General features: G+C 36.5%; 2 protein-coding genes across 4 annotated transcripts in view; one reads left to right on the forward strand and one right to left on the reverse strand.

The window, feature by feature from the left end:
• The window catches only part of LOC124412484 (tyrosine-protein kinase Btk29A), a 144,680-nt gene extending 137,620 nt beyond the window's left edge, over positions 1-7,060 (forward strand). For all 3 annotated transcript variants that reach the window (XM_046892380.1, XM_046892381.1, XM_046892382.1), the window contains 9 exons: positions 362-426; positions 3,125-3,190; positions 3,843-3,971; positions 4,056-4,249; positions 4,542-4,713; positions 4,927-5,095; positions 5,253-5,371; positions 5,594-5,846; positions 5,992-7,060. In XM_046892380.1, the coding sequence (XP_046748336.1) occupies positions 362-426; positions 3,125-3,190; positions 3,843-3,971; positions 4,056-4,249; positions 4,542-4,713; positions 4,927-5,095; positions 5,253-5,371; positions 5,594-5,846; positions 5,992-6,093 (1,269 nt within the window). In that variant the 3' untranslated portion in view covers positions 6,094-7,060. The remainder of the gene's footprint in view (positions 1-361; positions 427-3,124; positions 3,191-3,842; positions 3,972-4,055; positions 4,250-4,541; positions 4,714-4,926; positions 5,096-5,252; positions 5,372-5,593; positions 5,847-5,991) is intronic.
• A 5,278-nt stretch (positions 7,061-12,338) lies between these two features.
• On the reverse strand, positions 12,339-14,284 carry LOC124412487 (CRAL-TRIO domain-containing protein C3H8.02). The gene is made up of 5 exons (XM_046892386.1): positions 14,080-14,284; positions 13,785-13,972; positions 13,494-13,703; positions 12,963-13,174; positions 12,339-12,776 (listed from the first exon to the last, which is right to left on the reverse strand). Exons 2-5 carry the CDS (start codon positions 13,932-13,934, stop codon positions 12,680-12,682), a joined length of 669 nt encoding a protein of 222 aa, XP_046748342.1. The 5' UTR covers positions 13,935-13,972; positions 14,080-14,284; the 3' UTR covers positions 12,339-12,679.
• Between the last annotated feature and the right edge of the window lie 10,735 nt (positions 14,285-25,019).

A 25,019-nucleotide genomic window follows, 5' to 3' on the forward strand; every position in this document is an offset into this window, starting at 1 on the left:
TCGTTGTGCGAATTATTATTTTTTTTTTGTTCAATCTCTTTACCTCCTTCCGGTATTGGAGACTAAGAGAGTCAATAAAATACGGCCAACGTTTTTCGGAATCGAAACTCGAACCCTAGAAGTTGATTAAAATTTGTAGGGAAGTGGAGTTTCCGTTAAAGTCTACAGTAATTCTAAATTTCATCTCGAGTTCAATTTAGCACGACGAGTTTTCGGGAAACGTTTCATCGACTAATTAATCGAATTAATCTCCGTCTCGTACCAAAACCCTCTTTCAAACATCAAACTCTCAGGCCTAACCACTCGGCTATATCTCTGTTTATTCTAGTCGAGCGTTTCATAATAATTATGGTTTGCGCAGGGGGCGGAATACGAAGTGTTGGATGATTCTCAGGAGCACTGGTGGAAAGTCAAAGACGAGCATGGGTAAGAAAAAGTTTTAATTTACCTACGCTCTAATGTTATACGAGCCGGAGTTTAAATCACACCACGCTTATGTGTTTGCACGTATGTGTCTGTGTGTGTGTGTGTGTCTGTGTCTCTCTCTCTCTTTGTGTATATATTTATATAATATAACTGCCGCAAACTGCCAGAGTTAGGAGGGTAGTTTCGGAGTAGGCCGCCTCGCCGCCTACGAGTGAAGTAAAAAATTATTTTTAAAGTCTGCAGCGGATGAAAAATAAAAATAAATAACTTTATTCGCCTCGTACTTGAAGTATGAGAGAAAATTTCCAACTTTCTACGCGTCGTCTACGTCACAATTAGATAATTTTTTGAATTAAACGCTTAAATTTTGTCTACTAATTATTTTAACACCGTAAAACGGAAGGCGAGATAACGCAATGACAATGATAAGTAGACAGAATAACGGCTCCTGCAGCGAATGCGTCTTCGTCGCTCTCGTCAATCCTTAATTCCTTCATTTCCGACCTCCACTAATTGGTTTCATGCATGATAGAAAAGGATCCGTTTGTCTAAGGAATATAATTGCTGTTCGACCACGTCTCTATACAGCTTCCGAAGAAACACAGAAGTTTCTACCTAAACTAACTATTTCAAATGTGGTCCGTTGGAAAATCGAATTTTTTTTTTTCAAACACCCTAATAAATATATATATATATATATATATAAGGTTTTTTCGTCAAATTTAAATTAAGCTTTGTAGAATTTAAATGAAATGAAATGTACCTATTTGTTATCTAATTCTTGTATAACGTACGTATTGATTAAAAATTCGACGAGGCAACGTAGCTGTAATAATACTCGGTGTGCGAACGACGTTTCAGTCAATTTAAATTCATCGCGGTTTTATCGTTTGGAGAAGCTGCAACGACAAAAGTGGCAACGTGTACTCAGTCAGTCATAACCGTGACTAACAAAGCATAATAAAATTCCGCCGGCAATTTTATGTAATAACGAGTGCACAACTTTTTCTTTTTCTTTTTTTTTTTTCTTCATTCATTCTTTTTATTTGATATAAAACGCTGCTCAGTTATTTCTGTGGCTTCGTTTTATAATGAACCAGCGTCAAACACTTTAAACACACACACACACACACACACCCTGTCATACAATATATACTCATATAATAGTATAAAAATCTTGAAGGGTGTCTCTCGAGTCTCCTTCTCTTTGGTAATTCTATTTCGTTGTGTATACATGATAAGTTTACCCCCATCTATCTATCCATCGTTCCCTCTCTCTCTTTCTCTCTCTCTCTCCCTCCCTCTTCGCACGACCTGCGCCGAGCTTTAATTAAAATCTTTCAAATTGTACCGCGTCAAAGGCTGCACAGGTGGCTTCGACAACGATACGTACATATAGCCTTTTTGCCTTGCTGCCTTAGGTGCTAGACAGGCACCTATATATTGTATGCGCTGTATAAAAGCAATTGCGCTTTCAACGGGGCTTGTAACCAGTTATTAGACTTCGTGTCTCTATTTGAAATTTTAATTCGAGTGTTTCATTCGCCTTCGCGTACACCTACTATCCTTATATCGTACCGGTGTTATATTGCATCCGGCGCATTATATTGTCCTTAATCAGTTCGACCTATACGTATACGTGTATATAAGTATATATACGTACATATACCGCACCGTGTACTTATCAAGAACCTCGAACTTCTGAAGGAAGAATTTCATTTCAGTCGGTGTGAGGAAAGTGGTTAAATTGTAAAAATTTCAAAATATACTCAAGTTTCAGCTATATACCAGATCAACTTATTTATTTTCAGATATAAATATGTTATATATATACACACACACACACAGATAATCGCACCCATTGATCGCTTAGCAAGTTTTAATTAATCGCTTCAAAGTTAATATCATATTTTATATTATTCCCCCCAAACTTTTTATGCGAAATAATAATTCCTTGCTAACTTACGTTATGTACCTGCTCGTGGCACTGACGATGAGAGCCGACTTACCGTACGGTGAGACGAACGCGTTGCTTCTGATCGTCGGATCTGAAAAAAACACATTTTAAACTGTAAATCATAATCAACATTGCGATAAACGAGCGCAAATTCTTGGACAGATGTAATTCTCATAAATTCAATATGCGTGTATTGCTATTCTTATTTTAGCAAGTACAACAGGTATGCGTTGCGAATTGAATTTCATGTCCCTGTACAATATAAGCTTTTCTTAGAATTTTTCGGTATACGAAAATTGTATTTTCTGAGTACACGATTAGACGAAAAATTTCCCGGTAGGTCCACAAATTTTTTGGATTTATTTAAGCAGTTTCTAATGTATTCTTGAGTGAAAAAGAAAGAAAAATTAACAAATCAAATGTTATTATGACAATTTAAATGTTGAAATGTAACAAATAACACAAATCTAAAGTGGCCCTGCTGGGATCTTATGTTTAGTTATATTTTTCTAACAGTGCAGAGCCATGCATGTTGGTAATAATTGTCTATGGTAGAAAATGAATTTAATTGTATCGTAAAAATCATCGCCTTGATCATCGATTTACCTATAATACAGACTTTACCAAACAATTCTATGTATATTAAAATTGTAATCGTGTATCGTTACTATAATGGTGATAAATTTTGAGGAAAAAATTTTTCACGGATGATTAAGTTGCGTTTTTTTACTTTGTTTTCAGATTAGTCGGCTATATACCCAGCAACTACGTGAAGGAAAAAGAACTTCTGGGTCTTCAAAAATACGAGTACGTTATTATACAGAGTATAATCAAAGTGATCGTTTATATTTTACTGACTTATACGAAATTATATTACACGTTTTTTATAACGCGTTTTATTCTTGCAATAATATTTGTCGTTAAGGCTTACATACATGATTAAATGGCGCGAAACTACGTCGCGAATAACTGTCGATACTCTTATCGTTCCTACCCAGAACTCTATCGAACCATGCCAACTGTGGCTAATGTACTTACATACGTGTATGTATACCTATACGTTCAGATTATATGTGTATCGAAGCCAGCTGAGTTATCGTCACGGATTACTTTCTTTTTTCTCGACATTTTTTCAATTTTCAATGATTTATATCATATTCACTAATCGCGAGATCCCAAGTTTTCTTCCTTGCGATTCGCCCAAACGTACGATGTACGAAATTTTTCTATCTCTGAGACCTTGGGTAAGAATATATGTACAGAGTTCTTCGACACTATAAACATTATACCTTTTCGTTTGTAATAACGTGAAATTGTAGGTACAATTGAGGTATACGGTACTAAAGCAAGCAAAAGAACTACGTCGTGAAATTTCTTGCGCTTCTCAAAGGTTCAAAGGAACTGAAAGAGGGATAAAAACATGGTGAAAAAATTAAGGAATCGTTTTTTATGATTTCAGATGGTACGTTGGTGACATGTCTCGACAACGCGCCGAATCTCTGCTGAAACAAGAAGACAAGGAAGGGTGTTTCGTCGTGCGCAATTCCTCTACGAGGGGTCTCTACACGTTATCTTTATACACAAAAGTGTAAGATGAATATCAATGAATATTCAACCGAATATCTTCACGTATTGTCCTTCTTGTATAATTTCAATTTTGCAATCCTTGCAGCGGGCACGCCCACGTCAAGCATTATCACATCAAGCAGAATCCTCGAGGAGACTTTTACCTCTCCGAGAAACATTGCTGCAACTCAATTCCCGACCTCGTCAATTACCACAGACACAATAGCGGCGGACTTGCCAGTAGACTGAAAACAAGTCCCTGTGATCGTCCCGTTCCACCTACAGCTGGTCTCAGCCACGGTCAGTTACTTGATCATGCTTTTAATGAATCCGCGGTTTTGCGCGGTTTCGCATTCCAGCATTTCGGAAGCTACCATCCGATGGCTGAGTGGATTCTTCTCCGATGGAATCGCATTTCATAATTAAAGTAGTTTACTATTTGTTTGTTTCTTTTCTATTTTTCATCTATAACAACCGATGAGCTTTGTGCGCTTTAATATTCGCATTGGATCTTCGTAATATAGGCTACATTTATTTTAAATAACGCAGTCTTCGTTATAGACAAATAATGAGCTTTAATTATTATCTGTAGATAAATGGGAAATAGATCACACGGAACTGCATTTATTCGATGAATTGGGCCAGGGACAGTTCGGCGTTGTCAGAAGAGGTAAATGGCGCGGTTCTATCGACGTAGCTGTAAAAATGATGAAGGAGGGTACCATGTCCGAGGACGATTTTATAGAGGAAGCTAAAGTCATGACGTAAGTTTTGAACCGACTATCAAAAATTTCCTCGTTTACCTGTTATTCAAAACTAAATAAACTTATGTATGTATATAAGTCGTATATGTAGTTGGATTTATAAATTTCTATGCCGCGTTGTTAAGACCTGTCCTTTTGACTTGTTACTTAAACACACTAAGTTTCGAATAATGCATTCATCAATTTTCCTTTCTTCCGAATTGGAATTTCCAGTAAACTACAACATCAGAACTTGGTACAGTTATACGGTGTCTGCAGTAAACATCGACCGATATACATAGTGACCGAGTACATGCGGCATGGATCACTTCTCAACTACCTCCGTGGACATGAAACGACCTTGGGTTCCAACGTTGGCTTGTTACTAGACATGTGCATACAGGTGAAACAAAACGACGTATTTTCAATCGATCTCTTATCGATAAATAAATTACCGGTCGTTAATCGATGCGCAGCACAGTTTCTGAGATATTGAACCGGGATTTGAAATTAAACAGTAAAAGGATTTATAAAAAAAAAAAAAAAACTTTTGGCTTCAGGTCTGCAAAGGGATGGCATATCTAGAAAGGCATAATTACATCCATAGGGATCTCGCCGCTCGTAATTGTCTTGTGGGATCTGAACATGTTGTCAAAGTTGCTGACTTTGGCTTAGCTAGGTAATTTAATAATTTCTACGAGAAAAATAAATAAATTTACTACAGTTAATATTATTGTTATTGTTGCTGTTGTTTTTGTTATTATCAGTAGTAGTAATAGTATTGTCACGAATCTTATTTTATTTTTTTATCAAACATTTTATTCAGAGTTAAAAATTATTCTCTAATATATTTAGTCTACCGGATTATCTTCCCGAACTCATAGTAATCCTATTCTTACAGGTATGTGCTGGATGATCAATACACCAGCAGCGGCGGTACAAAATTCCCGATAAAGTGGGCACCGCCTGAAGTCTTGAATTACACCCGCTTCAGCTCAAAGTCTGATGTATGGGCGTACGGAGTACTAATGTGGGAAGTTTTTACTTGCGGCAAAATGCCCTATGGTCGTCTAAAGAATACCGAAGTTGTTGAACGTGTTCAACGCGGGATGGTCCTAGAAAAGCCCAAAGCCTGCTTCAAGGAAGTTTATGATGTAATGCCAGATGAAATGCCAGTTGTTCTTTCCTTTTTTTCCCTATATTTTCGGTGGTTTTTCTTCCCCCGATCCGCTGAGAGCAATAATACTCGATGAAACGTTCGTGATCAGCATCATTATTCCAAATCTATTTCTTTCGCAGGTGATGAGGAGCTGCTGGTCCCAATGTCCGGAAACGCGACCTTCGTTCCGCGTTTTGAAGGAACAGCTGATCAACGTCTCTCAGCGCTTGCTCAATGATTGACTCAACCTTTTGCGGTGTATGCGCCTGTCCTCGCCATCGAACCAGTCTATCCTGGCCCCTAAATCTCCATCGTTAGGTCGGTCCCCATCCATATTGCCTTCGTCGAATACTTCATACAATTCCGCAACGCTGCCCGCCTCACACAAGATACGGGGACCAGCATCGTTACCTTCTTCAGCTGGTTCCGTAGTTCCTCTATCATCGTCATCCCCTAAACTTAAAAGAGGTGGCTCATCATCACCAAGCACACCTGGTCACCTGGCTAGTCAGCCATCATCTAGCTCATCCGACGTATGCGACATATGCAGCTCCTACGGTCATCCGTGGATCGAAATATGCAAAGCTATACGTGCCACTAAGGGTAAATGAGTAATTCTATTGTCTTAACCTATTATCCTAATGCATACTCTCCGGGAAAGAATTATAACGTTAATTTTAAGGCGGAGAGAAATATTCGAAGAAAAAAATTTGCCACCAAGAAAAATTTGAATTTTCACATTGATCAATAACTTTCTGTTTTCCCTAAAGAATCTCCTATTCTAACCTATTCCAAAGTCGTCCCATAAAATTTCTGTACAGGTAACTAACGAATCAGGACGAACACCGCTGAATCTTAACTTGATCTTATTTCAATTTTCGAAATAATGTATAAATTTTAAGATCGAACAGATGGAATTGGTTATTTTCAATTCTCAAACATTCGAGTTCATTCAAATATGCTCTTGGTATTGTATAAACATGCCGTTTTTGTATAAAAATATTAACTCTAACAACAAAAATTAGATTGCAAACTCGACGTTGATAGACGAGTAGCTTTTTATCGAAATAATGTAAGCATATACGCCAGTTTGTGGAAACGGGATAAATGACTGATACTTGACCCCGAGAGTAGCAGCTCGATAATAATAACCTAATAATTATTATTGTTCCTCGTGATAGGTCGGAGTACATATATTATTAATAATAATAATAATTACAACAACAACAATAATAATGATGATGATGATGATGATGATATGCATCAGTAATATGTTTTTGGATAAAATGTGCAATAATAGGTTAAACAATAAGTTTAGATATTGGCCTTACTATGCAACAGCTCCAGGTGCACGACCTAAACGTAAATCTAGCCTGTAAGCATCCACATGAAACGTTGCACACGTACACATATACATAATACTATACCAAACATTAACATACATGCCTAGATATACATTATACACGGATACTATAATAATAATAATAATAATAATAATAATAATAATAATAGTAATAATAATAATAATAATAATTACAACAACAACAACAATAATAATACTAATAATTTGAGAAAAATTCAATGAGTTCATAACATGGGCCCTGTGAAGACAATATACGCAAGTCCTTACAGCATCAGCTAGTCGTTACTAATAATAGGAGTGTACAATGTAACGCTCTGTCTGCTCCATCGTTCCCCTTGCATATCTCTCGCGAATCTTGAGTCAGAATTTGCTCGTATATGTAATTGTGTGTGAATCGTAATTCCTAATTACTGTTGTCAAGTTATGTGTATGAATAATAAGTAATAATCCGTTTATAGATATGAAACCATGCAGTAACTGCGTAACTGTATGATCTGAAGCGTACATTTCTAACAACAATAGATGAAAAAAAAAAACAACTTAGCTTGTCGAAAAGTTGAGGGAATAGTTATTTTGCATATAAAACCTGTGAATGAAACTCTTAGTCAATTTCATTCAACCAAATGGGGGTTGTCTTTTCTGCTGGAAGTTAATTTCATATGTAATGATATTCTTTTATTATACTACTTGAAAACTAAAAAACTGTCATTCGCGATAATAAAATTCCTGGCCTAATAACTGTATCAACCGCTTTAATGTCTACCCATGATGCGTTTAGTGCAACTCTCGGAACATCCTGTTCTTACGCAACATGGAATTGATAAGCTTTTCTTTTGAGGAGATCAGTTGAAGTATATTCAATTTTAACATGTATGATATTTTTAGAAAACTCAGGCAAAAAACTGTTTTCATTCTCTTCGTTTCATTGCGAAATGAAATATTGAAAGCACTATTGAAAATGCAGGTCTGTCTATTAGTTAGATGAAATTGTAGTGGTGTGTATGAGCAACTGCAATGATAAGTTCGTGGACTAGATACACATCTTGGTTAAATGAAAATTCATTGGTGCGTTTCCATGGTAACATGTAAAAAAGTTGGGAACAATCGTCCTATGTAAGTTATTCGGTGTTTTAAGACCAAGTTTATTGAAAAGAGAATATTTAAAAAAAATTTAAATAATTGATAACGAACTCGATCTGTCGGTACAGAATATTATGAAAAATATCTTCGGTGCCAATGTAAAATAGATTCTGTTATTGTTGATTATTCAGAAAAATGATTAAATTAGACTTAAACTTTAGTGTCGATAGTTGCAATTCGCACCACATATATTTTGAAAGAAATCAATAAAAAATAAATAAAATAATGTTAGCGAATTTGTAAAGGTATATTTCACATAAAATACCATTTACTTCGTCAGCTATAGAATTCCATAAATGATGTACAACCTTTTAGTATACATGATGATGTCTGTACATGCTATTTATACAATTGATATCTTTGTTATATTGTTGGAGATTATCTGACGACGTACAATGTAACAAAATAGAAGTGTGCCAAGTTTCGGCAGTATTCTAATGGCTGTTACGTACTGTACCATTATCCATTCATTTACATTATGATTATAATTATTATTATTATTATTAGTACTGTGAACTCATATTATTGAGAGTTGTAGAGTTTTTGAAGTAGCGTACATGCGGTAAAGATACTGAATGAATATTGCGAATCCAGAATACGAATGAATCTAATTATTTGCCCTATTTGTGTAGGAACGATAAAATTGTTAGATTGAAGTATTTTTAAGAGTAAAGATATGAATCTGAAGTAGGCTGTAACAGAATTAGATTATAATGAATGTAGGGATTCATACTGTGTATTCCGAAAGGTCCGAAAAAAAATTTCGTTCTCTGGGAACGTGATAAATATACATATATATATATATACACACATATATATATATATTTTTTTTTAGTATCAATGTTGTATGCATGTTAAAATATATTTGTATACATCAAGGATTGAATAATTTTTATCATAAACAACTACGAACTGCCATGTTCATTTTATGTGATAAAGCGTAGATATATATCGTTTTACTTCTAATCTTTAATACTTGATTTAAATACATAATTGTTTGTGATTAAACATGAAATTCATTGTTGAACTTTTAATCAAAAATACGGAGAATAACATTAACCTGCATCTGGACTTTGTGATTTTTAAATTTCTGTCCCAATTTCTGTCAATAACTAGATAAGGTAACTTCTTTAAAAAGACATCTTTCGAAAAAGCAACGTGAACTTCGACACATTTTTAATTCACAATGGTTAAAGCGTATATGACATGAAGGGATTATAGATCTAACGCAGCAGAATGCAGACTATTCTCCACTAACTTTTACCCTCCACAAAAAAAGTACAGGTAAGCTTGGATTTGTGAAAAAAATCGAACTGCTACAATATTGGTATTGAACTGATCGATGAATATTCAGGAAATAGCATGGAATCAATTTATTTTTCTAAAATCTGTATACACCAGGTCTTTGATTCTTTATTGAATAATCAATGTGAAAAAGCTAAACTATCTGTGATCTATAGTCCCTTTGAAAGATAATTAAATTGAATATCCATAACTTCAAAGGAAATATTACACTTACACCGTATTATTAGCTCCCTTATTGGCGAAGATACTCAGCCCTCGTAAGTGTGTATCAATGTATTATAGGAAACGCAGTAATTTTATATAATTTTCAAGTATGCCGAATATTATGCAATTATTAGCAGTACTAAAAATTTATACAAAACAATATATATATATGCACACACACACATACACATTTCACGTACATTGTATGCATATGATTAACATAATGAGCATTATTGTACTGCATCCGTTTTGTATGAATTCATTGGTATATATGTATATGTATGTATAAATATATAATATTTATAATAATACACAGACATATATATTTACATAACATATAAATCTATGACATTTATGAAGTGAATGTTTATTGTATGTACAAGTTATGCTCAAAGTCAGAAGTATGGAATGAGTGAAATCGAACACCACGTCATAGCGCATTTAAAATAAAACTATCATACTTACTTCTTATATTCTCAATAAAAATTATATGAAATTGTGGAAACATTGTAATAGGCTGCTTGTATGTAATAAACTAATTGATAGTACTAGCATAATTTTCATTCTTGTAAATATCTATACATGGTTCGAAACGAAAAATGTAATGCTAATATTCACCAATGTAATTATAACACTGGTATTAGCAATATTATATGTACAGCAGATTTACCATCGAAATGCAGCATATACTTCATATACTATATCGTTGTGTATGATATCCATTATCCATAGTTTATTGAATCTGCAGAAGTTGCAGCATATATTTCTTTTGCAGCTTGTGCATATTGCAATTGCAGTATACTAAGTGAACAATAAAAAGTATGTATCATTCAAATTGAATTTCAATCAGTAAACTTGCTGTGTCGAAAATTTGCAATGCTAAAAAAAAACTAAATGCGTTCAAGGATAAAAGATATGGCACTGGAGAATGATTTATTGAAAAATACATTATTCATCGGTCATATGTGTTTTCATATTTCGCGAGGTATAATCATGAGCTAGCAGAATGGTCTGACGTGAACAGTTCATTCCAAAGGTTTATGTTTTGATTATGTCATTTTTTTAATGAACCCCAATCCGACCGAGTATACATTTGAATACTAATTAGTACAAGACAATAGAAATAATAGTTTTGTACATCGTTATTTACGGTTACGATTAACCATCAGATTTTAGTTTTACACGTTAGAGATAGAGTTGATATTTTTGTCCTGAAATGCTAAGTAGGAAGTTTCATTGTTTCTGCAATTTTTTCATTAGCGCTAATCTAAATCGTATGTATCACACTGTATGCATTAGTTTCTATCTTTAGATCGACTGATTCAAAGCAAGACTGTAATACCATGTGTTTTTACAGAAGACTGCAATACAGTATTGTGATTGCTTGCATTACCGTATCAACTCATCAAAACAATTAATCACAATGATTAACTGATTTCTTGAATTAAAAATTGTCACAAACTATGCTTTCGACCAGCCAATAATATGGTATACCATTCAAGTAAACTATAGCAATAGTTTAACATAAATAAAATTCCAAAAAATGTAACAGTATTGTATATATTTCACTTACGACTACCTTAATTCGACGCCTCTTACGAAAAGTAGCACGTTTCAGATTTCTTACGAAATCTAGACGTTTAATACAAATTAGTAAGAGTGTAGTATTGCTGGGTATAAAAAATCCAAAGACTGATTTAGTCATCTTCAATAAGAAACAATAGTTTTTACACTCTGGTAGAAAGATTACGCATAGTTTAGATATGGACTACTTGATATAAATATAATAAGACCAATTGATATTTATATTGATAAAAAATCGAACAAATTCAAAAACATCTACAAAGAACCTGTAAAAGAAGCATTCATTTTTCTAAGATCCGCATCAACAAAACAATTTGGAGAATATTTATATGTTTATTTTGACGCGAAAAAATGCACTTCTGCATCCGCAGATTGACTTTCATTTCAACTACCGTACACCGCATAAATCTTCACAAAATCCTTATTGTACTAATCGAAACATGCTAGTTTTCGTAAAAAGTCGAAACGTGCTAGTCTTTGTAAGAAATCCGAAACTTGCTAGTTTTCTTAAGAGGCGTCGTGATGATGTCATTTAAATAGGATATTAGAAGAAACCGATACTGAACAGTATGATTAGTAGCAGTTATGATTCAGAATTCCTTATCTAACTAAGTCTTACAACCATAAGAATGTTGACTGGTATATTGTGGCAATACAAATGAAACATACTTATATTTAATTGGTAAAGTTGAGTATGCAACCTCTGGGTGAACTTATCAAAGTTTTTTTAACGCTATGTATTGACTTTTTCTGGATTGGAATGATGCAACATCATTCTGGTCACAGGACAAAACTTGGTTATCAAGAATAAATCTATGAGATATTATTACAAAAACTTAAGTTTCAGAAATACAGGTTATTAAAGTATAGTGGGAAAAAATACAGTAAAAATAAATTAAAGAATCATTTCCTCGGGAAACGTATTCTCGACTTTCTACATATTAAAAAATACTACTCGAAACTCTGTTATTTATATGATATACTTTGAAGTGAGAAAGCTTTTATCTCAGGTGCCGATTGTCATGTAATCGGTTTCCACTCATTTTTGAAATCACGTTGAAATTCTGAACAATGATAATCACGTTTGAACACTATGATACATTTGGAATACATACTCTTGAACCATCTAGACGATCTGCTGTATCTTGCAGAACTTGTTTAGCAGATCAGTTGTTCTTTTCGTTCGTTTGATATATTTTTATTTTTGATCATAATTGAGCTGTGCCTATGTATTACATGTCGGTTGGTAAAATGTCAGGGATCAAATACGAACACAGCTCTATGTCCGAATTGACAAAAAAAACTTTGCTCGACGTGTTTTCGTCCAACCTGGTGAAAAATATAGTTACATAAGTTTAGTGAAATAAAAATCTAAAGTAATTATATAAATTGATATACATATTCTCTTTGTTTGTCACAAAGAAAAAGTAAACTGCTGTTAATTTGACTGCGAAGAACGCTAGATCCATTAGAATGAACCAAGAATAATGTTTGTTAAATAACATTAAAACTCACCACCCTCTTATTACAGCCCAACATGTGGAGAACAGTGTCGGAGCATTCAGGATCAAGCAGACACCAAGGCGCTCTGGATAATGGCGCGAAAGTAGCCAGATTAAGTTCTTTATAAGTTGATTATCCATACAGTTGATTCCAAAGTCCTTGAGGTCAAACACAATGCATAAATTATCGATTACTTCCTCGAAACACTTTTTGCAGGCATCCTCCTGTAAAGAGACTTACATGTCGATAGCCATAATTGTTCAATAATTCTAGTTATATTTCAATTAAAAAGCAGAGTTGTTAGTAAGGTTTCCAGTTCATAGTGGTAATATAACGAAATATTCTAATGAATTACTATTGAGTAAGTTTAAAACAGTAAAAATTTAACTTATTTAGGACTGGCATACGTGAAGCAAAATATAGATAGTCAACGTTCACAACCTCTGCTAATACCAAATTCATGTAATGTTGTTTTGCCAATGTTACAAAATTTAATTTCACAGATATTCTCAAATGAAAATTGATTGAGTGTGAGTATTTTACCAAACAGTATACAATGAACTTGGTCAATTCATCAATGTCTCGCTCGTTTGGATTATGATTTTTAGCAGGTATGTATATTACTGGTCGACCATGCATATCGCGATGTCGAAGAACCTTTGCTTTGTTCAGGTTATTCTTAACCACTGGCGAGTCAGGAGTCAAGGCAGCCACACCATATTCGACACGCCAAGAATTCGTTTTCAGAATTGCCTGGAATAAGAGGAAGATGAATACTTGGATCGTAGATAGTAAAATGAATTTCAATAGGGTAAGAAAAATGTTAATACATACCTGAAAAGCAGCATCAACAGTTTTAAAGGCGCGTAGGTATCTTTTTAATGAAAACTCATTGTGGTACTGCAATGGATCTGCGCTAACAATAAGATTCATGCGCTCCTTCAATTCTTTCAAATCAGCCTCGCCAACTGGTTTAGGTTCCATGATGAAGTTATGTATACTCCGTAGGCTAAGTATGTAGCTCCTAATTATATCGAATCAAAACATTAATCTTGACATGTTTAACAGATGTGATAAATCGACTGATAAACGAAAAACAGAAATTACATAGGATTTGCTGTACTTACGGATAAAACGTGATGAGTTTACCGCGCTATATGCGAAATCCTGAAGAATAATCCTTGATATAGTTGGGCTTTATCATTATAATCAATATTCCCTCTCAATTAGTCGGTCGTGTCAATAATCAGCCAAAAATATTCCAAACCAAAACTGACGTGCACGTCACGTCACAGCCGTCATGAAACACAGATGACACAAATTCATCAGTCGTGTTGAACCATTGATAATAACTTGGCACTACAGCTAGAGTAGAAACCTTCCAAATAGATCCATTTGACTAATGTTGCATCACTCCGGGTTATTTTTCGTAACAGTTCGGCGGGTTTGAACTTTGGAGGCGTTGGCAGTTTCACGAATTATCAACCAAGTTACTGACCACGCTAGCAAACAAGGTTCTTTATAACCAAGAACTGTCATGTGCGGAACGTTGGAAACGTACCGTCGTAACTGTGAAATTCAGTAGGTGAGACATTCCGCGAAAGCAATGCGTGCGCAGAGATGCAGCGACGCAAGAATGAATCTGAAATGATGTTAATCCAATATATGTGCATGTGTCCGAGACGGAAAATTGTTGACTCCAAAAATGACCAAAAAACAAGGCTAACCCCTTTGGATTTTTGGCGAAAATTTCGACGACTTTGAAAAGTGCTGCAATTAATTTTGTAGGACACTATTCCGACGTAATTTTGCGAGAGAAATCGATTTAGCGTAGTCCCAATACGCTGCGAGCAACGGATCAAAAGTTACAGCCAAAAAACTGCAGATTTTCATCGTCATTTCTCTGCTGTTGGTCCTACGCTTTTTTTAATGTGTTTTTTGAGTTCCTGGGGTTCCAATTAACCTAGAAACGGTCATACAAATCAATTCGAAGATCAGAAATTTTCAGCTCCAAAAATCGCAAAAAAAGTAAGGCTAACCCCTTTGGATTTTTGGCGAAAATTTCGACGACTTTGAAAAGTGCTGCAATTAATTTTGTAGGACACTATTCCGACGTAATTTTGCGAGAGAAATCGATTGAGCGTAGTCCCAATACGCTGCGAGCGACGGATCAAAAGTTACAGCCAAAAAACTGCGGATTTTCATCGTCATTTCTCTGCTGTTGGTCCCACGCTTTTTTTAATGTGTTTTTTGAGTTCCTGGGGTTCCAATGAGCCTAGAAACGGTCATAGTAATCAATTCGGAGATCAGAAATTTTCAGCTCCAAAAATCGCAAAAAAAGTAAGGCTAACCCCTTTGGATTTTTGGCGAAAATTTCGACGACTTTGAAAGGTGCTGCAATTAATTTTGTAGGACACTATTCCGACGTAATTTTGCGAGAGAAATCGATTGAGCGTAGTCCCAATACGCTGCGAGCAACGGATCAAAAGTTACAGCCAAAAAACTGCGGATTTTCATCGTCATTTCTCTGCTGTTGGTCCCACGCTTTTTTTAATGTGTTTTTTGAGTTCCTGGGGTTCCAATGAGCCTAGAAACGGTCATACAAATCAATTCGAAGATCAGAAATTTTCAGCTCCAAAAATCGCAAAAAAAGTAAGGCTAGCCCCTTTGGATTTCTGGCGAAAATTTCGACGACTTTGAAAAGTGCTGCAATTAATTTTGTAGGACACCATTCCGACGTCATTTTGCGAGAGAAATCGATTGAGCGTAGTCCCAATACGCTGCGAGCAACGGATCAAAAGTTACAGCCAAAAAACTGCAGATTTTCATCGTCATTTCTCTGCTGTTGGTCCTACGCTTTTTTTAATGTGTTTTTTGAGTTCCTGGGGTTCCGATTAGCCTAGAAACGGTCATACAAATCAATTCGAAGATCAGAAATTTTCAGCTCCAAAAATCGCAAAAAAAGTAAGGCTAACCCCTTTGGATTTTTGACGAAAATTTCGACGACTTTGAAAAGTGCTGCAATTAATTTTGTAGGACACTATTCCGACGTAATTTTGCGAGAGAAATCGATTGAGCGTAGTCCCAATACGCTGCGAGCAACGGATCAAAAGTTACAGCCGAAAAACAGCAGATTTTCATCGTCATTTCTCTGCTGTTGGTCCTACGCTTTTTTAAATGTGTTTTTTGAGTTCCTGGGGTTCCAATTAGCCTAGAAACGGTCATAGTAATCAATTCGGAGATCAGAAATTTTCAGCTCCAAAAATCGCAAAAAAAGTAAGGCTAACCCCTTTGGATTTTTGGCGAAAATTTCGACGACTTTGAAAAGTGCTGCAATTAATCTTGTAGGACACTATTCCGACGTAATTTTGCGAGAGAAATCGATTGAGCGTAGTCCCAATACGCTGCGAGCAACGGATCAAAAGTTACAGCCAAAAAACTGCAGATTTTCATCGTCATTTCTCTGCTGTTGGTCCCACGCTTTTTTTAATGTGTTTTTTGAGTTCCTGGGGTTCCAATTAGCCTAGAAACGGTCATAGTAATCAATTTGGAGATCAGAAATTTTCAGCTCCAAAAATCGCAAAAAAAGTAAGGCTAACCCCTTTGGATTTTTGGCGAAAATTTCGACGACTTTGAAAAGTGCTGCAATTAATTTTGTAGGACACTATTCCGACGTAATTTTGCGAGAGAAATCGATTGAGCGTAGTCTCAATACGCTGCGAGCAACGGATCAAAAGTTACAGCCAAAAAACTGCAGATTTTCATCGTCATTTCTCTGCTGTTGGTACCACGCTTTTTTTGATGTGTTTTTTGAGTTCCTGGGGTTTCAATTAGCCTAGAAACGGTCATACAAATCAATTCGAAGATCAGAAATTCTCAGCTCCAAAAATCGCAAAAAAAGTAAGGCTAACCCCTTTGGATTTCTGGCGAAAATTTCGACGACTTTGAAAAGTGCTGCAATTAATTTTGTGGGACACCATTCCGACGTAATTTTGCGAGAGAAATCGATTGAGCGTAGTCCCAATACGCTGCGAGCAACGGATCAGAAGTTACAGCCAAAAAACTGCAGATTTTCATCGTCATTTCTCTGCTGTTGGTCCTACGCTTTTTTTAATGTGTTTTTTGAGTTCCTGGGGTTCCAATCAGCCTAGAAACGGTCATACAAATCAATTCGAAGATCAGAAATTTTCAGCTCCAAAAATCGGAAAAAAGTAAGGCTAACCCCTTTGGATTTTTGACGAAAATTTCGACGACTTTGAAAAGTGCTGCAATTATTTTGTAGGACACTATTCCGACGTAATTTTGCAAGAGAAATCGATTGAGCGTAGTCCTAATACGCTGCGAGCAACGGATCAAAAGTTACAGCCAAAAAACTGCAGATTTTCATCGTCATTTCTCTGCTGTTGGTCCTACGCTTTTTTAAATGTGTTTTTTGAGTTCCTGGGGTTCCAATTAGCCTAGAAACGGTCATAGTAATCAATTCGGAGATCAGAAATTTTCAGCTCCAAAAATCGCAAAAAAAGTAAGGCTAACCCCTTTGGATTTTTGGCGAAAATTTCGACGACTTTGAAAAGTGCTGCAATTAATCTTGTAGGACACTATTCCGACGTAATTTTGCGAGAGAAATCGATTGAGCGTAGTCCCAATACGCTGCGAGCAACGGATCAAAAGTTACAGCCAAAAAACTGCAGATTTTCATCGTCATTTCTCTGCTGTTGGTCCCACGCTTTTTTTAATGTGTTTTTTGAGTTCCTGGGGTTCCAATTAGCCTAGAAACGGTCATAGTAATCAATTTGGAGATCAGAAATTTTCAGCTCCAAAAATCGCAAAAAAAGTAAGGCTAACCCCTTTGGATTTTTGGCGAAAATTTCGACGACTTTGAAAAGTGCTGCAATTAATTTTGTAGGACACTATTCCGACGTAATTTTGCGAGAGAAATCGATTGAGCGTAGTCTCAATACGCTGCGAGCAACGGATCAAAAGTTACAGCCAAAAAACTGCAGATTTTCATCGTCATTTCTCTGCTGTTGGTACCACGCTTTTTTTAATGTGTTTTTTGAGTTCCTGGGGTTTCAATTAGCCTAGAAACGGTCATACAAATCAATTCGAAGATCAGAAATTCTCAGCTCCAAAATCGCAAAAAAAGTAAGGCTAACCCCTTTGGATTTTTGACGAAAATTTCGACGACTTTGAAAAGTGCTGCAATTAATTTTGTAGGACACTATTCCGACGTAATTTTGCGAGAGAAATCGATTGAGCGTAGTCCCAATACGCTGCGAGCAACGGATCAAAAGTTACAGCCAAAAAACTGCAGATTTTAATCGTCATTTCTCTGCTGTTGGTCCTACGCTTTTTTTAATGTGTTTTTTGAGTTCCTGGGGTTCCAATTAGCCTAGAAACGGTCATAGTAATCAATTCGGAGATCAGAAATTTTCAGCTCCAAAAATCGCAAAAAAAGTAAGGCTAACCCCTTTGGATTTTTGGCGAAAATTTCGACGACTTTGAAAAGTGCTGCAACTAATTTTGTAGGACACTATTCCGACGTAATTTTGCGAGAGAAATCGATTGAGCGTAGTCCTAATACGCTGCGAGCAACGGATCAAAAGTTACAGCCAAAAAACTGCAGATTTTCATCGTCATTTCTCTGCTGTTGGTCCCACGCTTTTTTTAATGTGTTTTTTGAGTTCCTGGGGTTTCAATTAGCCTAGAAACGGTCATACAAATCAATTCGAAGATCAGAAATTTTCAGCTCCAAAAATCGCAAAAAAAAGTAAGGCTAACCCCTTTGGATTTTTGTGCGAAAATTTCGACGACTTTGAAAAGTGCTGCAAATAATTTTGTAGGACACTATTCCGACGTAATTTTGCGAGAGAAATCGATTGAGCGTAGTCCCAATACGCTGCGAGCAACGGATCAAAAGTTACAGCCGAAAAACTGCAGATTTTCATCGTCATTTCTCTGCTGTTGGTCCTACGCTTTTTTTAATGTGTTTTTTGAGTTCCTGGGGTTCCAATCAGCCTAGAAACGGTCATACAAATCAATTCGAAGATCAGAAATTTTCAGCTCCAAAAATCGCAAAAAAAGTAAGGCTAACCCCTTTGGATTTTTGACGAAAATTTCGACGACTTTGAAAAGTGCTGCAATTAATTTTGTAGGACACTATTCCGACGTAATTTTGCGAGAGAAATCGATTGAGCGTAGTCCCAATACGCTGCGAGCAACGGATCGAAAGTTACAGCCAAAAAACTGCAGATTTTAATCGTCATTTCTCTGCTGTTGGTCCTACGCTTTTTTTAATGTGTTTTTTGAGTTCCTGGGGTTCCAATTAGCCTAGAAACGGTCATAGTAATCAATTCGGAGATCAGAAATTTTCAGCTCCAAAAATCGCAAAAAAAGTAAGGCTAACCCCTTTGGATTTTTGGCGAAAATTTCGACGACTTTGAAAAGTGCTGCAACTAATTTTGTAGGACACTATTCCGACGTAATTTTGCGAGAAAAATCGATTGAGCGTAGTCCTAATACGCTGCGAGCAACGGATCAAAAGTTACAGCCAAAAAACTGCAGATTTTCATCGTCATTTCTCTGCTGTTGGTCCCACGCTTTTTTTAATGTGTTTTTTGAGTTCCTGGGGTTTCAATTAGCCTAGAAACGGTCATACAAATCAATTCGAAGATCAGAAATTTTCAGCTCCAAAAATCGCAAAAAAAGTAAGGCTAACCCCTTTGGTTTTTTGGCGAAAATTTCGACGACTTTGAAAAGTGCTGCAATTAATTTTGTAGGACACCATTCCGACGTAATTTTGCGAGAGAAATCGATTGAGCGTAGTCCCAATACGCTGCGAGCAACGGATCAAAAGTTACAGCCAAAAAACTGCAGATTTTCATCATCATTTCTCTGCTGTTGGTCCTACGCTTTTTTTAATGTGTTTTTTGAGTTCCTGGGGTTCCAATTAGCCTAGAAACGGTCATACAAATCAATCCGAAGATCAGAAATTTTCAACTCTAAAAATCGCAAAAAAAGTGAGGCTAACCCCTTTGGATTTTTGTCGAAAATTTCGACGACTTTGAGAAGTGCTGCAATTAATTTTGTAGGACACTATTCCGACGTAATTTTGCGAGAGAAATCGATTGAGCGTAGTCCCAATACGCTGCGAGCAACGGATCAAAAGTTACAGCCAAAAAACTGCAGATTTTCATCGTCATTTCTCTGCTGTTGTTCCTACGCTTTTTTTAATGTGTTTTTTGAGTTCCTGGGGTTCCAATTAGCCTAGAAACGGTCATACAAATCAATCCGAAGATCAGAAATTTTCAGCTCCAAAAATCGCAAAAAAAGTAAGGCTAACCCCTTTGGATTTTTTACGAAAATTTCGACGACTTTGAAAAGTGCTGCAATTAATTTTGTAGGACACTATTCCGACGTAATTTTGCGAGAGAAATCGATTGAGCGTAGTCCCAATACGCTGCGAGCAACGGATCAAAAGTTACAGCCGAAAAACTGCAGATTTTCATCGTCATTTCTCTGCTGTTGGTCCTACGCTTTTTTTAATGTGTTTTTTGAGTTCCTGGGGTTCTAGTTAACCTAGAAACGGTCATACGAATCAATTCGAAGATCAGAAATTTTCAGCTCCAAAAATCGCAAAAAAAAGTAAGGCTAACCCCTTTGGATTTTTGTGCGAAAATTTCGACGACTTTGAAAAGTGCTGCAAATAATTTTGTAGGACACTATTCCGACGTAATTTTGCGAGAGAAATCGATTGAGCGTAATCCCAATACGCTGCGAGCAACGGATCGAAAGTTACAGCCGAAAAACTGCAGATTTTCATCGTCATTTCTCTGCTGTTGGTCCTACGCTTTTTTTAATGTGTTTTTTGAGTTCCTGGGGTTCCAATCAGCCTAGAAACGGTCATACAAATCAATTCGAAGATCAGAAATTTTCAGCTCCAAAAATCGCAAAAAAAGTAAGGCTAACCCCTTTGGATTTTTGGCGAAAATTTCGACGACTTTGAAAAGTGCTGCAACTAATTTTGTAGGACACTATTCCGACGTAATTTTGCGAGACAAATCGATTGAGCGTAGTCCTAATACGCTGCGAGCAACGGATCAAAAGTTACAGTCAAAAAACTGCAGATTTTCATCGTCATTTCTCTGCTGTTGGTCCCACGCTTTTTTTAATGTGTTTTTTGAGTTCCTGGGGTTTCAATTAGCCTAGAAACGGTCATACAAATCAATTCGAAGATCAGAAATTTTCAGCTCCAAAAATCGCAAAAAAAGTAAGGCTAACCCCTTTGGTTTTTTGGCGAAAATTTCGACGACTTTGAAAAGTGCTGCAATTAATTTTGTAGGACACCATTCCGACGTAATTTTGCGAGAGAAATCGATTGAGCGTAGTCCCAATACGCTGCGAGCAACGGATCAAAAGTTACAGCCAAAAAACTGCAGATTTTCATCGTCATTTCTCTGCTGTTGGTCCTACGCTTTTTTTAATGTGTTTTTTGAGTTCCTGGGGTTCCAATTAGCCTAGAAACGGTCATACAAATCAATTCGAAGATCAGAAATTTTCAGCTCCAAAAATCGCGAAAAAAGTAAGGCTAACCCCTTTGGATTTTTGGCGAGAATTTCGGCGACTTTGAAAAGTGCTGCAATTAATTTCGTAGGACACTATTCCGACGTAGTTTTGCGAGAGAAATGATTGAGCATAGTCCCAATACGCTGCGAGCAACGGATCAAAAGTTACAGCCAAAAAACTGCAGATTTTCATCGTCATTTCTCTGCTGTTGGTCCTACGTTTTTTTAATGTGTTTTTTGAGTTCCTGGGGTTCCAATTAGCCTAGAAACGGTCATACAAATCAATCCGAAGATCAGAAATTTTCAGCTCCAAAAATCGCAAAAAAAGTAAGGCTAACCCCTTTGGATTTTTGACGAAAATTTCGACGACTTTGAAAAGTGCTGCAATTAATTTTGTAGGACACTATTCCGACATAATTTTGCGAGAGAAATCGATTGAGCGTAGTCCCAATACGCTGCGAGCAACGGATCAAAAGTTACAGCCAAAAAACTGCAGATTTTCATCGTCAATTCTCTGCTGTTGGTCCTACGCTTTTTTTGATGTGTTTTTTGAGTTCCTGGGGTTCCAATCAGCCTAGAAACGGTCATACAAATCAATTCGAAGATCAGAAATTTTCAGCTCCAAAAATCGCGAAAAAAGTAAGGCTAACCCCTTTGGATTTTTGGCGAAAATTTCGACGACTTTGAAAAGTGCTGCAATTAATTTTGTAGGACACTATTCCGACGTAATTTTGCGAGAGAAATTGATTGAGCATAGTCCCAATACGCTGCGAGCAACGGATCAAAAGTTACAGCCAAAAAACTGCAGATTTTCATCGTCATTTCTCTGCTGTTGGTCCTACGCTTTTTTTAATGTGTTTTTTGAGTTCCTGGGGTTCCAATTAGCCTAGAAACGGTCATACAAATCAATCCGAAGATCAGAAATTTTCAGCTCCAAACATCGCAAAAAAAGTAAGGCTAACCCCTTTGGATTTTTGACGAAAATTTCGACGACTTTGAAAAGTGCTGCAATTAATTTTGTAGGACACTATTCCGACGTAATTTTGCGAGAGAAATCGATTGAGCGTAGTCCCAATACGCTGCGAGCAACGGATCAAAAGTTACAGCCAAAAAACTGCAGATTTTCATCGTCATTTCTCTGCTGTTGGTCCTACGCTTTTTTTAATGTGTTTTTTGAGTTCCTGGGGTTCCAATTAGCCTAGAAACGGTCATACGAATCAATTCGAAGATCAGAAATTTTCAGCTCCAAAAATCGCGAAAAAAGTAAGGCAAACCCCTTTGGATTTTTGGCGAAAATTTCGACGACTTTGAAAAGTGCTGCAATTAATTTTGTAGGACACTATTCCGACGTAATTTTGCGAGAGAAATCGATTGAGCATAGTCCCAATACGCTGCGAGCTACGGATCAAAAGTTACAGCCAAAAAACTGCAGATTTTCATCGTCATTTCTCTGCTGTTGGTCCTACGCTTTTTTTAATGTGTTTTTTGAGTTCCTGGGGTTCCAATTAGCCTAGAAACGGTCATACAAATCAATTCGAAGATCAGAAATTTTCAGCTCCAAAAATCGCAAAAAAAGTAAGGCTAACCCCTTTGGATTTTTGACGAAAATTTCGACGACTTTGAAAAGTGCTGCAATTAATTTTGTAGGACACTATTCCGACGTAATTTTGCGAGAGAAATCGATTGAGCGTAGTCTCAATACGCTGCGAGCAACGGATCAAAAGTTACAGCCAAAAAACTGCAGATTTTCATCGTCATTTCTCTGCTGTTGGTCCTACGCTTTTTTTAATGTGTTTTTTGAGTTCCTGGGGTTCCAATTAACCTAGAAACGGTGATACAAATCAATTCGAAGATCAGAAATTTTCAGCTCCAAAAATCGCAAAAAAAAGTAAGGCTAACCCCTTTGGATTTTTGGCGAAAATTTCGACGACTTTGAAAAGTGCTGCAATTGATTTTAGAGGACACTATTCCGACGTAATTTTGCGAGAGAAATCGATTGAGCGTAGTCCCAATACGCTGCGAGCAACGGATCAAAAGTGACAGCCAAAAAACTGCAGATTTTCATCGTCATTTCTCTGCTGTTAGTCCTACGCTTTTTTTAATGTGTTTTTTGAGTTCCTGGGGTTTCAATTAGCCTAGAAACGGTCATAGTAATCAATTCGGAGATCAGAAATTTTCAGCTCCAAAAATCGCAAAAAAAGTAAGGCTAACCCCTTTGGATTTTTGGCGAAAATTTCGACGACTTTGGAAAGTGCTGCAATTAATTTTGTAGGACACTATTCCGACGTAATTTTGCGAGAGAAATCGATTGAGCGTAGTTCTAATACGCTGCGAGCAACGGATCAAAAGTAACAGCCAAAAAACTGCAGATTTTCATCGTCATTTCTCTGCTGTTGGTCCCACGCTTTTTTCAATGTGTTTTTTGAGTTCCTGGGGTTTCAATCAGCCTAGAAACGGTCATACAAATCAATTCGAAGATCAGAAATTTTCAGCTCCAAAAATCGCAAAAAAAGTAAGGCTAACCCCTTTGGATTTTTGGCGAAAATTTCGACGACTTTGAAAAATGCTGCAATTAATTTTGTAGGACACCATTCCGACGTAATTTTGCGGGAGAAATCGATTGAGCGTAGTCCCAATACGCTGCGAGCAACGGATCAAAAGTTACAGCCAAAAAACTGCAGATTTTCATCATCATTTCTCTGCTGTTGGTCCTACGCTTTTTTTAATGTGTTTTTTGAGTTCCTGGGGTTCCAATTAGCCTAGAAACGGTCATACAAATCAATCCGAAGATCAGAAATTTTCAGCTCCAAAAATCGCAAAAAAAGTAAGGCTAACCCCTTTGGATTTTTGACGAAAATTTCGACGACTTTGAAAAGTGCTGCAATTAATTTTGTAGGACACTATTCCGACGTAATTTTGCGAGAGAAATCGATTGAGCGTAGTCCCAATACGCTGCGAGCAACAGATCAAAAGTTACAGCCAAAAAACTGCAGATTTTCATCGTCATTTCTCTGCTGTTGGTCCTACGCTTTTTTTAATGTGTTTTTTGAGTTCCTGGGGTTCCAATTAGCCTAGAAACGGTCATACAAATCAATTCGAAGATCAGAAATTTTCAGCTCCAAAAATCGCAAAAAAAGTAAGGCTAACCCCTTTGGATTTTTGACGAAAATTTCGACGACTTTGAAAAGTGCTGCAATTAATTTTGTAGGACACTATTCCGACGTAATTCTGCGAGAGAAATCGATTGAGCGTAGTCCCAATACGCTGCGAGCAACGGATCAAAAGTTACAGCCAAAAAACTGCAGATTTTCATCGTCATTTCTCTGCTGTTGGTCCTACGCTTTTTTTAATGTGTTTTTTGAGTTCCTGGGGTTCCAATTAGCCTAGAAACGGTCATACAAATCAATCCGAAGATCAGAAATTTTCAGCTCCAAAAATCGCGAAAAAAGTAAGGCTAACCCCTTTGGATTTTTGGCGAAAATTTCGACGACTTTGAAAAGTGCTG

The sequence above is a fragment of the Diprion similis genome, chromosome 11 (assembly GCF_021155765.1).
Source record: "Diprion similis isolate iyDipSimi1 chromosome 11, iyDipSimi1.1, whole genome shotgun sequence".
Classification (NCBI taxonomy): domain Eukaryota; kingdom Metazoa; phylum Arthropoda; class Insecta; order Hymenoptera; family Diprionidae; genus Diprion; species Diprion similis.

Excerpts from the sequence above, each read along its gene's own strand:
- LOC124412487 (XM_046892386.1), bottom strand. The coding sequence starts at position 13,934 with ATGGAACCTAAACCAGTTGGCGAGGCTGATTTGAAAGAATTGAAGGAG. Across the intron at positions 13,704-13,784 it reads CTGTTGATGCTGCTTTTCAG|GCAATTCTGAAAACGAATTC; the intron begins GTATGTATTAAC and ends CTCTTATTCCAG. Across the intron at positions 13,175-13,493 it reads AGTTCATTGTATACTGTTTG|GAGGATGCCTGCAAAAAGTG; the intron begins GTAAAATACTCA and ends GTCTCTTTACAG.